The 15,011-nt window shown below is 29.9% G+C and overlaps 1 protein-coding gene across 7 annotated transcripts in view; it reads right to left on the bottom strand.

Moving 5' to 3' along the window:
- The window catches only part of Stxbp5l (syntaxin binding protein 5 like), a 391,696-nt gene that overhangs the window by 77,605 nt on the left and 299,080 nt on the right, over positions 1-15,011 (bottom strand). For all 7 annotated transcript variants that reach the window (XR_781365.3, XM_033768099.1, XM_010630004.2 and 4 more), the window contains one exon: positions 4,212-4,277. Coding sequence is in view for 6 of the 7 variants with exons in the window: in XM_033768099.1 (XP_033623990.1) it covers positions 4,212-4,277 (66 nt within the window). In the remaining variant the exon portion in view is untranslated. The remainder of the gene's footprint in view (positions 1-4,211; positions 4,278-15,011) is intronic.

Genomic DNA, 15,011 nt, shown 5'->3' with positions numbered 1-15,011 from the left:
CCAATAAACTCAATGAGGAAAAAAAGAACCACAATATTAAACACTGGCAAGTATATGGGAAAAAGAGAACTGTGAAACACTGCAATTGGAAGTAAAATAGGTGTAACTCATTTTACAAAATTCACTGTTCATATTTACTAAAGTAGAAAATCTGCCTGCCCTATGTCCCCCAAATTCCACTCCCAGATATATATGCACAAGCAAAATAAGTTCATACTTGCATTAAAAATATACAATATGGTCAAATTAACTTTATTTGTAATAGCCCCCTCAAATTTTTAAAATGTTCAACAATAAATTGCATAAATTGAGGTATATTCACATAATGGAATATTAAATAACAATATCACACAGCAATGTAGGCAAATATTATATATATATACACACACACAAACACATGTATATATAATATATACAATGTTGAGTGAAAGAAGAAACAACAAAAATAAATACTATATGATTTCCTTCATACAAATCCCATGATACTAGCTTATAGTAATGAATTCCCAAAACCAATAAAGTGTGATAATAGGTGCCTTTGTGGAAGGTAGTGGCTGAGAGCTATATGAGGGAGGTTTTTAATTTCTATCTTGTATTATTTTATGGTATGTTCACCTGTTAAACTAATCTAGCTGAATGCTTAAGATGTATATACTTTGAGGTTTGTATATTATACCTCAATAAAAAATGTTTACCAAAAAAAGGTAGGTCCAAAGTATTCCAGAATATTCTAAATTAGAGAAACAAGAGTTGTGCTAGTAATAGTGAATAAGGTGAAAAGGAAGTAAAGAACTTATAATATTAAATAAGCAATAACAGTTGTTTCTTAAAATGTAAATATAATTTCAAATATTGATATAAAAATAAGATAACAATACTATCATAAAAGATAACACAGTAGATAACAAAGACAATGGAGAAACATATAAGTAGTACAATATTTTAACTCACCTATTATCTGTTTGTGACAGGCCAAGTAGAGTATACTTAATGACATGAAAGTCTTAATAGAGTAACACTTACTGCTACTTAATGCTACAAATTCATTTTAAATAACTCTTGTTCCAAAAAATATAAATTGTCTAACATAGAATAATGTTAATAAAGTCATAATTTATGAAAGACTACGTGATACATAGTGAGTTCCAAGGGAAATTTAGCAGTGAATTCTTATCTTAACATGTAACAAAGAGGAAGCATAAAAAGATTAAACAAATGCCACAAAGTTGAAAAATAAAAATAAAATATACTAAATGAAAGCAGAAGTAACTAATACAGATAAAAACTAAAATTAATACTTTAAAATAAAAGAAAGCCTATTGTTTGAAGTACATAATAATTAAAATACATCAACTATCAGCCCAATTAAAGAAAAAGAGAATCTCAGCTTTTGTATCTGTTTGCAAAATTTCTATAATGAAACTATTTTTCTTTAGTGAGAAAGCAGCAGTATAAAATAACATTATAAGGGATAAATGACTTAATTGAGGAATGCTACCTAAATGATAAATAATCCCAATAGTATTCAAACTGTTGGACATAAAGTACCTTAAATGAAAAGATCAATGTCTGGTTACAAAAACTTCTCAAGGAGATGTCACAGAGTTAAAGGTTAAATTAAGAAAAATGTTCAGATCACATGTCACAATGAGATAAAGTCCTTAATTTATGAAAAGACAGAAAAATTGATATTAAAAAGGACAAATAATTCCACAGAAAATGGACAAAGTAAAGCATGGGTGGCTTACATAAAAAAAGATTTCAATAGTTCTTAAACATATGAAAAGATGTTCAACATCACTTGTAGTATGTGAAAAGGTAAAGTTTAGTAATACTGACCACCCTTTGTACATATTAAGATGTGCAAAACTTTTTAAAAATGATAACTAATGTTGCTAGGAGAAAAATGTTTCAAATCTTAAGGACAGAAATTTGGAAGTATCTATAAAAATTACACAGGCATATTGCTTTGAAGCAACAACTCTAACGTTCAGAATTTATCTCATATAGGTACTTGTATATATATAAAATGGATGCGCCAAAGTTGGTCAATGCACCATTATTTTTATATAGCAGAAGACATGTAGCAAACTAAATGCCTATTAACAGGTGAACTGATGAAATTACAGTGCATACATGCAATTCAACATTATATAACTATAAAAAGAATGTAGAAGTGGTTAATGTAATAAATCTGAAAGACAAGTTGCATTGTAAAATTGAAACAAGCACACTATAGAAAAGTGCATAAAACAAGAAGCTAAATAAAATATTTTCTCAGTTTTTTTACAAATACAAATTTCTTAGCAAGATAAATAAGAAACTAATAATAGTATTATTTTTCAGGAGGAATACTGTGTAGGGGCATGATTGGAAAGACAGTTCTATTCAATTTTTTATGTTTATGCAAATGTATTATTATTTAAATTCAGATTATAGATGAGAATTTAGGTGAAATTATATAAATGTGGTATAGGATATATTATATTTTAAAGATTTCTGAGAAAATATTAATATTTTAAGAAAACTGATTTTGCAACATGATAGGCAAAATAGATTGTAAAAGGGAGTTGGAAAGCAAGGATATCTGTTAGAATATTTCTATGATACTCTTGGTATGAGTTGATAGTTTTTAAAATTAAGATGGTGCCAATGAGAATGCAAAAGGAAGAGCAAATGTATAAGGCCGTTTTTAGTATAAAAATAAAACAACGACTAAAATATGGTTAAAGGAAGCATTTACACAGGACATAACTAGGTTCTACATAGCCTAGTTTCCTGAAAAATAAGGAATGAATAACTTTTAAGGATATAGTAAATTGAAAAGATGTTCTAATTCTGAATTAATTTTTAGAAGTCTTAATTTATGTTTACAAAGACATTAATTTTTTTATAAATTTGTGTTTTAAACAAACATTAATTAAATAAAAAGGAATTATAATCTTTTGTTGCCCTATAAAACAGATGTACTATTTAGTGTCACAGATATACTTAATACATTTGATGCTTAAAATTTTATATACTCCTATAATTATAGAAAAAAATCAGACTAATGAGACAAATATTTTAAAAGTAAGCACAAATCCATCCCACTACTGAAAGATTTTTATTAACTCTTTTTTTTCACACTTTAAAGATATCCTTAGGAATCTTTTCCTTCATTTATAAGTATATTTTAAGGGGTCTATACTTTGCCTTGATGTTTAATTGTATACCATATATTGTTTCTTCTTTGTCAATCAAAATGAATATTTCAAAATGGTGGTCCAAAGGAATGGTAACATTAGCGTCTGTATCTATATTATATATTTCCTACTAATTCAGCTCTAGTCCCAAGATGACAAAGTTTCTGTATAATATTACCCATTTTATTTGCTACTTATTAGGTATTAATTTTTCTACAAAATAACGTTTTTTTTAAAAAAAAGTCTTTAACAGTGTTGCACTCAGACTTCTGATTTTAATTTTATTTTGGGACAAAAATATTTTCAAAAGCATTTATAGCAACCTCAGTTGTTAAATGGCTCCAAGCTCAAACTTTCCACTATTCAAACAGCAAAGTGTGAAAACATCTGCCCAGTGTTTGTAACTTTGCTCCACAGTTGAACCAAACATCTGATTTGAATAAACCTGTATGGGTGGAGAGTAAGTGAAATACGTGCTGCATCTCACCAGGCAAACAAAGGAGTGAGGCTTTAGTGCTGCTCTAGCTCACACAACATATGTTTAGTGCTTGTATTAGTGTGTAACATTCATTCTTTGCCTTTTTTCTTTCAGTGCTTTACTTGTACAAAACATCGTAACCATGGCTCCAAAGAAGTTAGTGATACCAGATAAAGCTAAGAGGGAAATGGAGAACCACGATACAGTTAAAGAAAGAAATCTGTGAATTTAAATCCTGGAAAAATGAATTTTAAATGTAATTTTTGGGCTTAGAACCAATTATTTGGTTTTCCATTATTTAGTATGGGAAAAATGTATTCATTACTTGAACTTTTTCATGTTCAAACATGAATTTGTAATGAATTGAGTTCAACAACCGAAATATCACTGTATTTCTACCCATTTCTGGAATCAGATTTATTGTTAAATTTCACAAACTAAAATATAATTTCTAAAACTATGAATTTCTTATCATAAAAATTATAATAATAAAGCGATAATGACAGCAGTGAATTACCAGAAGCTTGAAAAATACCACTTATGTTTACCTGAGGTGGGAGATTTACAGCGCTCAAGTTCCAGGGGAACTGGACTGTCATTCAGTTCAGTCAAACCTAAAAGCATACGACATAAAACAGGTAATTAAACATGATGGTAGAAAGATGTAAAAGCACTTTATTATTTTCAAATGAATTAGCTACTTTAAGAAATGATCTAATTTCATCAGAAAATAGATTAAGACAAATGAGAAATATAAGGGGATACAATAAACCCTCTATTTCAGGATAAAAAGTTATTGGCTTTTAAAAGACCTTTCAAGAGGGCCAGAAATGTAGTAGGCTCAGTGGTGCTGTGCCTTCCTGGTGAACACAAGGTCCTGAGTTTGATTCCCAGGACCAAAACTATTAAAAAGAAGTGCTAGAAATTTTAAATTTTATATTTAAAAAGTACAGTATTACATACTTGTTTTGTTCAATCGTATAAAATTTTCTTATAAAAAGGACATTTATTTTAATTACAAAATATTTCTAATTACTTCCTATTCTACAATTTGTGTGTATAAATAAATCAAAAAGACATTCTTGGGGCCGGGGATTTAGCTCAGTGGTTCCACCTCCTGCCTGGCAAGCACAAGGACCCAAGTTCAATTCCCGGTTCAAAAAAAACAGACATTCTTTTTAGCTTCTTGTTTCTTATGGCTTTCTCTATTGTGCTTGTATCACCACACAGTTTATCTTTCTATGCCATCACTTTCCTGACAAATTCAAGAGTAATTCCAACAGATTGATACACATTTTATAACTGCCACTGTCTGTAAGCAACACATGTACTTACACAAACCTGGATGGTATAGCCTCCTAAACACCAGGCTGTACAGAGTGTTGCTCTGGGCTACAAACCTTTCCCATACATTGCTGTATTAGAAGCAATTGTGACACAGTGATAGGTCTTATGTATCTAAACACAGAAAAGGTGCAGTAAAAATATGAGGTGAAAAAAAACTTTACACCTCCTTAAAATCTTCTAGGACCATCATAGCATATGTAGTCTGTCATTGATTGAAACATGTAGCATATATATGTACAGCTTTGTATGCTACATTATTCTGCCTGAATATTTCAGTTTTTCATAAAACTTTTTGTACCATTTTAGGCATATTGTTTGCTCTACTTTTTACTTCACTGAAAAATTTCAAAACTCTTAATGCTCATCCAACCATTAAATTTCCATTTATAATCATGATACACTTATAATTCACTGATATCTATTACTGTGAATCTGGAAGTACACATTCATCAATCTAAACTATCTGTAACATATATTTTACTCCAGACATATAAATTGGATGGGAAAAATTGTAACTAAATAAGCATCACATATTAATCTATAGAGATGCAACAGAAACAACATAGGCAGTCCCTGAAAGTTTACTGACAGACTTTGTTATCTGCAAAGAGAACAGCAAGTGAGAAACAACAAATTAGAAACAGAAAGTTATAAAGATGAGACATTTGAACTAGAAACATTAAGAAAAGTAACTTGGAAAGCTAAATAGGAATAGGTAGAAAGAACTTATTTTATGACTATTGAGTGACCTTGGACTGTTTAATGAAAGAGTAAAAATACACAGATCTCATGAAGACTTTGACAGCATAACTATTAAGTCAGTTTATCAAATTATAGAATGCCTAATGTTTCCTATGTTCTCTGCTATAACAGTAATCATTTTTCACATCTAACAATGCTACGAGAAAAGTCATATTATTATACCTATTGTATAAATTAGAAAACAGAGGTAGAGGCTATTACATAAACTCCCCAAGATTATACAACTAAGAGGTAGGAGAGCTTATATGTGATCACTATAATATATTTAATAGGAAAGAAAAGGCAAAGTATATGTTAGAGTTTCATCAAAAATTTAAAATAAAATTTTGTAGTGAAAGAGCTAAGCTTCATTTATCTAGAAAATACCGTATCGTCTATTTCTGTAATGTCAGTTGAAATGGTTATTTTCCTAGCTTATTCTGAATTCATCTACTTTTCTGTTTGACACACTTAATAATTACAGCAAAACTATTTCCATGTGATAATTTAAAATGTGTCAAAATCTTATACTATTTTACATTAATCATCATTTAGTATTATATAATTGTTCAAAACAACCAATATTTAAAATGCATGTTTTTTTCTGAGTATAGCAGTAATTCTTTGTCCCTGTAGAAACCTACAAATATAGAAGCAAAAGAGAGGATTTTTAAAAATTACTTAATTTCATCATAGTTTGGGTTGACTTTCTTCCTTTCATTATTATTTTTAACCCAACAAAGTATCATATTTATGTTTTCCATATAGTGTCATATTAAAAATAACTTTCCTTGCCTTTAAAATATCATCAAGTCATTATAAGGACATAGCAGACCTTTTACTTAACATCCCTATATTACAAAGTATTCCAGTCTTTTCTATAATATATACTGTGGAAACTATGTGAAAAAGTAGATTTTCTGTTTTGTTTTATTTTTTACAGCACTGGTAATTGAACTCTGGGCCATCACACTGAGCTACATTCCTAATCTCTAGCCCTTTAAAAAATTTTTTTGGGGGCTGGGGATTTAGCTCAGTGGTTTGGTGGCCTGTCTTGTAAGTGCAAAGACCAGAGTTCAATTCCTGGTACCAAAAAAAAAAAAAAATTTTTTTTTTTTTTTTTTTTTTGAGAGATAGCGTCTTGTTAAACTGCTAAATTTAGCAATTTAGGCTAGGCTGAAACTTACAATCCTCCCACTTCAGCCTCCCAAAGTACTGGTATTTACAACTATGAGTCACCTGGCTTGTCTTTTTTTTTTTTTGCTATGAAATGTATCTAATTTTTCCACTATAGTCTTGATAGGGCCTATATATTTTACATCCTTATCAGTAAGTTATGAGAGTTCTGGCTGCTGAATCCATCACCAATATTGGTGAACTAAAAGTGTTAGTTCTTCTAGTTACACTATCTTCCTAGGATTTTAAAATTTCTCTGGTTCAATTGACAATTGAACTCTTTCATATGCTTATTGGCTATTCAGATGTCTTTCTTTGTGATGTTCTTATTCAAGACGGATTATTTTTTTGTTGGGTAATTTAACTTTTTGCTATGTAGTTGTAAATATTTTAAAACACAGTTTAGGTAGTGGTCCTATATCATAAGTAGATATAAATATTTAGAGCATGTGATCTTTTTCAATGATAGCTTTTGATGATCAGAAATTTAATTTACTTCAAGGACAATTAATCATTTTTCCTTTGTCATTTTCTTTTGATTGCTAAGTAATCACTGTCAACCTTCTAGTCATGAAAATGTTATTCTTTGTTGTCCTCTAGAAGCTTTCTAACTTTTAGCTTTCATTTTTTAGGTCAATCATTCATGCCAAGGTAATTTTTGATTAGAGCATGAGGTGGAGATTAAGGTCCATTATTCCATGATTACTTTTTAGAAGAGTTTCTTTTCTTTATTGTTTTTATGGTTGGCATACATATGTGGGAATATTTCTAGACTTTCTATTTTCTTATTATAGGTTTATTAATCTTTTTATCACACTACCATAGTTAATGTTTTACAGCACCTCTTGAAATCAGGTAGAGAAATACTCCAACTTTTTTCCTCTTTCCCAAGTGTTTTTAAATTATCTTGAGTCCTTAGCATTTCCATATAAATTTTAAAATCTATCAATTTCTGTAAAAGATATGCCAGGCTTTTAGATTGCTCTCTCTATATATTTATATATTTATATATGATAAACATTGTTTAAAAATTGAGTCTTCCAATCCTTAAATATTGTATTCCTTTCCATTTAAATGTTTTTCTAAAAATATCCTATCAATATTTTGTAGACTTAAAATGGAGGTCTTGTGTGTGGAATTCTTTGATCATTTACTTTATGATTTTCTGCATCTTTTATCCATTATTATAAGCAGTACATTGCAATTTCAATCAATTGTTGACATGTCTTTTGCTCCCTTTGATTCCATTAACTCTTGCTTTGTGTATTTTTTAAGTCTTGTAAGGTGTATATATGTTTATAATTGTTACATCTACTGGTTTATACATCATTATAAAAATCCCCTTTAATTCTAGCAACTTTTTTTGTTGTTTAAAGTCTATTTTGTTTTTTAAAGTCTGATGTTGTTTACTAAATATTTGCATGATTTTTTTTGCATGATTTTTATAAAATTTATTTTGGTGATTAAACCCAGGGCCTTATGCATTCTAGGCAAGCTACATCTCCAGCCTTGTTTGCACAATCTTATCTTTCTACTTTCAACTTGTTTGTATCTTTGAATCTAAAGTTTGTCTCCCACAGATAGTATAAACATGAATCTCAATTTCTAAAAATCTTGGTCTCACAATCTATGTCGTTTGATTGGATTACACAACCCAGCAAATTTAATGTTAATAATTGATATAGTTGTATTACATCTACCATTTTCCTTTTGGTTTCCTATATGCTTTGTTACTATTTTGCTCTTCTAGTCTGTCTTTATCTACTTGTTTGGCATTAAGTGATTACTTATAAGTGTAAAATTTATATCCTTTAATATATCTTTCATGATCTGTTTTATAGTTATCCTAGTGATTGCTATAAGATTTTCTATATATAACTTCACATATCATAACTGAATTTAGAAAGATACTAGCTTAATTCCAGTGAGATGTAGAAACATTACTCTTTAGGGCTGGGGATTTGGCTCAGTGGTTCTTCCACCTGCCTGGCAAGCACAAGGTCCTGAGTTCAATCTTCAGTAGCAAAAAAAAAAAAACAAACATTTTTAAGAGCTCTATTTCTTCTGATATGCTATTGTTAGTATACATATCTACATATATTAAAGCCTATAAAACATTATACAAATTGTAATTATTACCTAAGTCTATGCCTTTTATAAAAATTAAAAGAGTAAATATATATATTTACTACCTTATGATCTGGTGTCATTTGCTTGGGCTTGATCTTCCCCACTCTGTGTTGCAATACAGTCAGTTCATTTAGGAAGAATTTCAGACCTCTCTGTTCTTTTAGAGTTCGTTTTCCCAGGCAAAACCTCTGAGCCACTATTCTGGGCCCTGGGTAACTTCTGGTCTTTTCGGCTAATTATTTCTGGCAAGAAACTTCTGCCTTATGGGAAAGATGGGGGAGGGCAATCAGATTTCAGCATTTTTTGTTGGCTATGTCTTGGGTAGAGCTCAGTCATTATGGGGAATATATGACCTGTGATTTCTTGATCACATTTACCAAGGTTCCTATGACTTCTTGTTTCACACCCACTAAGAATGTAGCCTCTTCTCCTTGGGTATGAAGGAAAAGAAAAATGCTGGCAACTAAGAGGAGGCTGTGGCTCATGTGCAACAGATTCTCACTTTTAAGTTTCAGTAAGTTTCCTTACATGTTCCTTTATTTATGACTTTAAAACAATTTACTTTTTTCCTTCCTGGAGAATGGGTCCTTGATGCTCTTCAGGCTGCTGTGTAGAAGTCTATCCTATACACTTTTTAAAAATTTATTTTCTATTTCTTTGCTGCTATCATATAGCGGATTTGTTTTTATATGTTGACATTTATTCTTTAATCTTGCTAAATTCATTTTTATAGATTTGCAGCTTTCTTATAGATTCTAAGGTTTTTATATACATCGTCATATCAATGTCAAATAGTCTTAACATTTCACCTATAATCTTTAGGCATTTTTTCTTGCTTTTTGCCCTAAATAATCAAATAAAATTCTGAATAATAAGAAGAGTGGACATCTTTCCCTTCTTACCAGTTTTAGGGTATTTCATAATCAAATATAATATTATCTGTAGGTTTTTCATAGGCAGGACTTATTTAACCAAGGAAACAATCTGGCCTGTGATGAACAGATGGAAAGAGTTCTCTTTTGTTCTATTTCCTAGAAATGTTTGCATCAGATTGATGTCACTTCCTCCTTAAATGTTTGATAGGGTTAATCAATGAAGACATCTGGGGCCTACAATTTTCAATGAGGTTATTTACTTTTCAATTTAAAAATTTTAAAAGAAAGTTATTTATACTTTCCAATGCATTGGGTGTCAGTTTTGTTAAGTTTTGCTTTTCAAAACATCTCTTAATTTTATCTAAATAAAAATTTCTAGTGATACAGTTGTTGAAAACATTATTTTTATTGTCCATAGAATCCATAGTGATGCTCCTTTTTATTCCTAGTATTGATAATACCTGCCTCTTATTTATTCTTGATAGTCTCATTAGGGATTTAATAGAGTTTGTTTTCAAAGGATTCTCTTGTGATTTTTAAATCGGTTCTATAGTTTGCCTTCTATTCCACTGATTTATGATCTTTCCCATTTCCTTCCTTAGCAATGTCACTGGATTAAGAAACAGCTATTAATAAAGCTCCTTCCTAGGTGTATCTGGGCGGGTCATGGAGGCACTATATATGGTCCCTCATTCATTTCTCTTCGGCAGAGGTTTCCTGCTCTGCTTCCCAGTTGCCACGCATTTTGCAGCTTTATGTTTTAATGTTTTATGTACTAGGCACTATGTATTAATTTTTACTTCTCCAAAAATCATATGAATAGAACCAACAGTATGTACTCTCTTTTCTGGTTTCTTTTACTTAGCATAATTATTTGAGATTCATCCAGGCTACACCATTTGTCAAGTATATAAATTTTTGTTTCTGTTAGTGTGTCATTACACAGATTAATGAGAATTTATTTAACCATTGACCTATGAGAAATTTGCATTGTTGCAGTTTTGACTATTTCAAATAAAGCTGAAAGGAATGTCTTTGTGTGGATACATACATACTTTTATGTCACTATAGGGCAAATAGGAGTAAAATGGCTAGATCATATCATAAATGTGCATTTAATAATTTAAGAAACTGTGGATAATTTACTTGTCAGCACTTGGTATGATCACTCTTTTAAATTTTAGCTGCTTTAATAAATGTGTATCACCTATCTTTTTTTTTTTTTTGTACTGGGGATGGAATTCAGGACGTTGTGTTTTTGAGGCAGGCACTGGAACCATTGAGTTAAATCCCTGACCCCTCACATTTTTAATCTACATTTCCTTAATGATAAATATTTTAAAATATCTTTTATATGTTTATTATGCATCTGTTCATATTCTTTTGTGAACTCTTTATTAAAATAATTTTTATTTGATTATTCTCTTGAGTTTCAATAAATTTTCATATATTCTAGACGTAAGACCTTTATCAGATATATACTTTACAGGTATTTTCTCCTAGTCAGTGGCTTCAAATTTTCACTCTCATTAAGTAGAGGGCAGTTGTTTTATCTAAATTTTATTTTATGCATCTTTTCAAAGAGAGTTTTATCTAACCCAAGGTAAGCAAAGTCTTGGGGTTTATTTTAGATTTATACTTTTAGAATTTCAAATTTAAGTTCATGATACATTGTGAGATTTTCTGTAAAACTTAGTAGAGTATGGATCCAAATATTTTTTTTCTACACAAGATATCCAATTGTTGAAGCAGCTTTAGTAGAGAATATTTCTTTCTCCAGTTAACTGTCTTTACAAGTTTGTTGAAAAACAGTTGCCCATATACATGTTATTCTATTTCTAGAACCTCTATTATATCCAATGATCTATTCATTACTGGATGAATAGAAAATTGTCTTGATAATCCTTTTAAAATAAGCCTTGAAATAAATTAGCATTAGTTCTCTAGTAACTATTTCTAAAAAAGTTTTGACTATTCCTAATCATTTGTATTTCCTCATGGACTTTAGAATCAGTTTGTCAATTCGTAGAAAAATATCTGCTGGATTTTTACTAAGACTCAACACTGAAATTGCAGACTAATTTGAACTGAACTGACATCTCAATAATATCAAGTCTTCTGAAATGTGAACATGGTGTAACTAATTTATTTAGGTCTAATTTTTCTAAGCAATGCTTTGTTGGGTTTCAGTGTGTGGGTCTTTCATACCTGTTGTCTCATTTACAGCTGACTCTTATTTTTGATGCTATTGTAAATAGTATAATTAAAATGTTAATTTCAGCTGGTTTGTTGTGAGTATACAGAGATTCAATTGAGTTTTGTGTAATGACATTATATCCTACATTTTCTTAAATTCACATTGCAATCCTAGTAGCTTTTTTCTTTAAGGTTTCATTAGATTTTCTTTATACTGAGTTCAGTTGCATATTATTAAACTATTTAAATTCTTCCTTAACAGTCTGAGTAAATTTATTTCTTTTTTTACCGGACTGGCAAGCATCATAAAATTTTCAATAGAGTTAGATGTGAGTTATAAATATCTTCTAGTCTGACTGGTGGGGACAGGCACTATTTCTTTAGAGTACTAGGCATTATTTCCTTTAATTTTTCCACTTGGTTCTTTACCTGATCCTGGTAGCTTCTTTGGATATATGTGCTTGAGGACTAAGCACTGCAGACTGCTAGAATTCTTTCTTTGTGAATAAAATCTATAAATCACTAGCATTCTTTCCCAGTTGTAGCTGCTTTGGCTTCCCAGGTTTCTCACATCCCATTGTCTAGGTCAGCCAGATGACCAGTTTCCACCTAGGTTTCCCCTCCCTTGCTATAGTCTAGCAATTGTTTCAATACATAGGTTAGTTGATTGTAGGGCTCATTGCTGTTGTTTCTGTCACATGTAATTTTTAAAAATTGGTTTAGGTCTTATGTCTCAAAAAATGTTGTCTTTTTTATTTATTTATTTATTTTTGGTTGTTGCAGATAGATGAAATCTGGTACCTATTACTCTGTCCTGTTGACTAGTTTTTTCTTATCTTGCAAAGTTTCCCTTAAGTGTTTTCTCTGTAGATAGGCTTTTTCCTGGCAACACTGAAAAATAGGTCTAACTTTACCTTCTTTTCTCCTTTTCTCTATCACAGCACTAATGTTTTCCAGTTATAACAGTATATCAAAAGATTAAAATGCATACCGCCTATGACAAATGGAAGAAAAGGCTGTAGTTGCTTCACTCACAATTGTGTGCTCAATGCCTAGATAAAAATGACCTAGTAGTTGTTCAATAAATAGTTTTTCAAGTTTTTCCTCTATTTATGGTTTAGTATATTTTGCTTTTGTTCCCCTTAAGATATTCCTTTTCTTAAGTCTTTGTTTTATTTTCTACAATTTTGGACTATCTCTAGTCATTTGAAAATATTTATTTGCCTCCTCTATTAGATCTTATTTTTCTCTTTTCTATCATTTCTTCTTTATTTTATTTTATTTTTGTCTTTTTAGGACATACTATCTTTCCTTAAATTGAAAAAAAAAATTTCAGTGAAAGAAAGAAAATATACACAGATGGGCTTGAGGTTCTTCAAAGAATTCCTTCTTGCATAAATAGAAATTGATATACAAGCAAATTTTTTCTGTCTTAAAAATGCTATCTTAAAAATACTTTTCAAACTTCCTTTAACTCAAATGATATATGATTAGTTCTTAACTAGCAAAATTTCTGTCACTATCATGAGTAAATCAGTACTCATTGAGGCAACTGACTTTTTAGTCGTTTTTGGTACACTGTTTATGATGGTAGGAAAATTAAGTTATTTAATCTTTCTGTTCCTTTATTATATATAATAATAAACATCTAATATTTATAGAAGAACTTTTATAAACATTAACCCAAAGTTCCACAACACTCAAAGGGATTATCATTTTTATTTTATCTTGTATGGGAAGAAAAATGTCAGAGTGAGTTATGTTTCTTCCTTAAGATTATACATTAATAGGTAGCTAATAAGTAGCAAAAGTAAAATTTGATCTAAGTCTTCTCACCACAAGTGCTATGTCTTCAGAAAGCATTCATTGCTTCTAAAAATAATTTGTAAAATATGAAAATTTCATTTCAGCTATACAATTTCATTATTTTATGATGTGAAAGATTTGCAGATGAGAATTAAATGGTTTAGGGAATGTGACTTATTAGAGCCTAGCCAAGATGATAAAGTAACCTGTAAAAAGTCCAGGAAGACTGAAATCAAGATGTTTCTCCACACTGTAAAAGTATTAGGTCCCAGATAGGATGTGATATCATTTTAAAAAGCAAAACTGATATAACAGGGTAAAATAAAATATAAAAATGTTTAGACATTTAAGGGACCTTCAGAGAGTACTTTGTTTAGTACATTCATTTAAAATATGAGAAAAACAAATTGCTTAATTTTTAAATGTTACTTCATAGATAGTGGGTAAACACTGGGTAAAAGTGCTTTCAGATTATAGAATAATAGATTTCATTTCCAATGTACACAATCTTTAAAAGGCAGAGACAGGATCATACCGTAGACACTATAGAGGTTCACTAATGTAAGACAAAAATTAGTTTCTCATTTTAAGACACTAATCTTTTTCAACATTAATTTTCTAATATGTAGAGGATTCAACTAGCAAACATCTATCTCAAAAGATTATAATAATCATTAAATTATAGGACATTAGTCAAATTGCCTAGCACAATCTCAGAACAGAATGGACCCTTAACAGAAGCTAGTTCTGTCTCTCCAACAGGAATAGTAAGTAGGTTTTTCTGACAAGAAGCAATGCATGAAAACAATGCATAGTCTCTTTTATACTAATATGAGATTATACAAATATAACCAGATATTAGCAATAGTTACATTTTAATCAAAATTTTATTAAAATTTATTTTAAAAAGTAAACTCTAGAATATAATTTTAGTCATTTAATAATTAGTTTATTTGCATAACATACAATGCTAATCATCAAAAGGAAACTTCAGGACATGTTATTTCCAATATGAAGACTTATTTGGTCTTTATGAAAATCACTGGTAGAGACAAGGAGGATCCTTAGAAGGACTTG

The sequence above is a fragment of the Fukomys damarensis genome, unplaced genomic scaffold (genome assembly GCF_012274545.1).
Source record: "Fukomys damarensis isolate Sample0158 unplaced genomic scaffold, DMR_v1.0_HiC HiC_scaffold_24, whole genome shotgun sequence".
Taxonomy (NCBI): Eukaryota; Metazoa; Chordata; class Mammalia; order Rodentia; family Bathyergidae; genus Fukomys; species Fukomys damarensis.
This window is presented reverse-complemented; position numbering and strand designations above follow the sequence as displayed.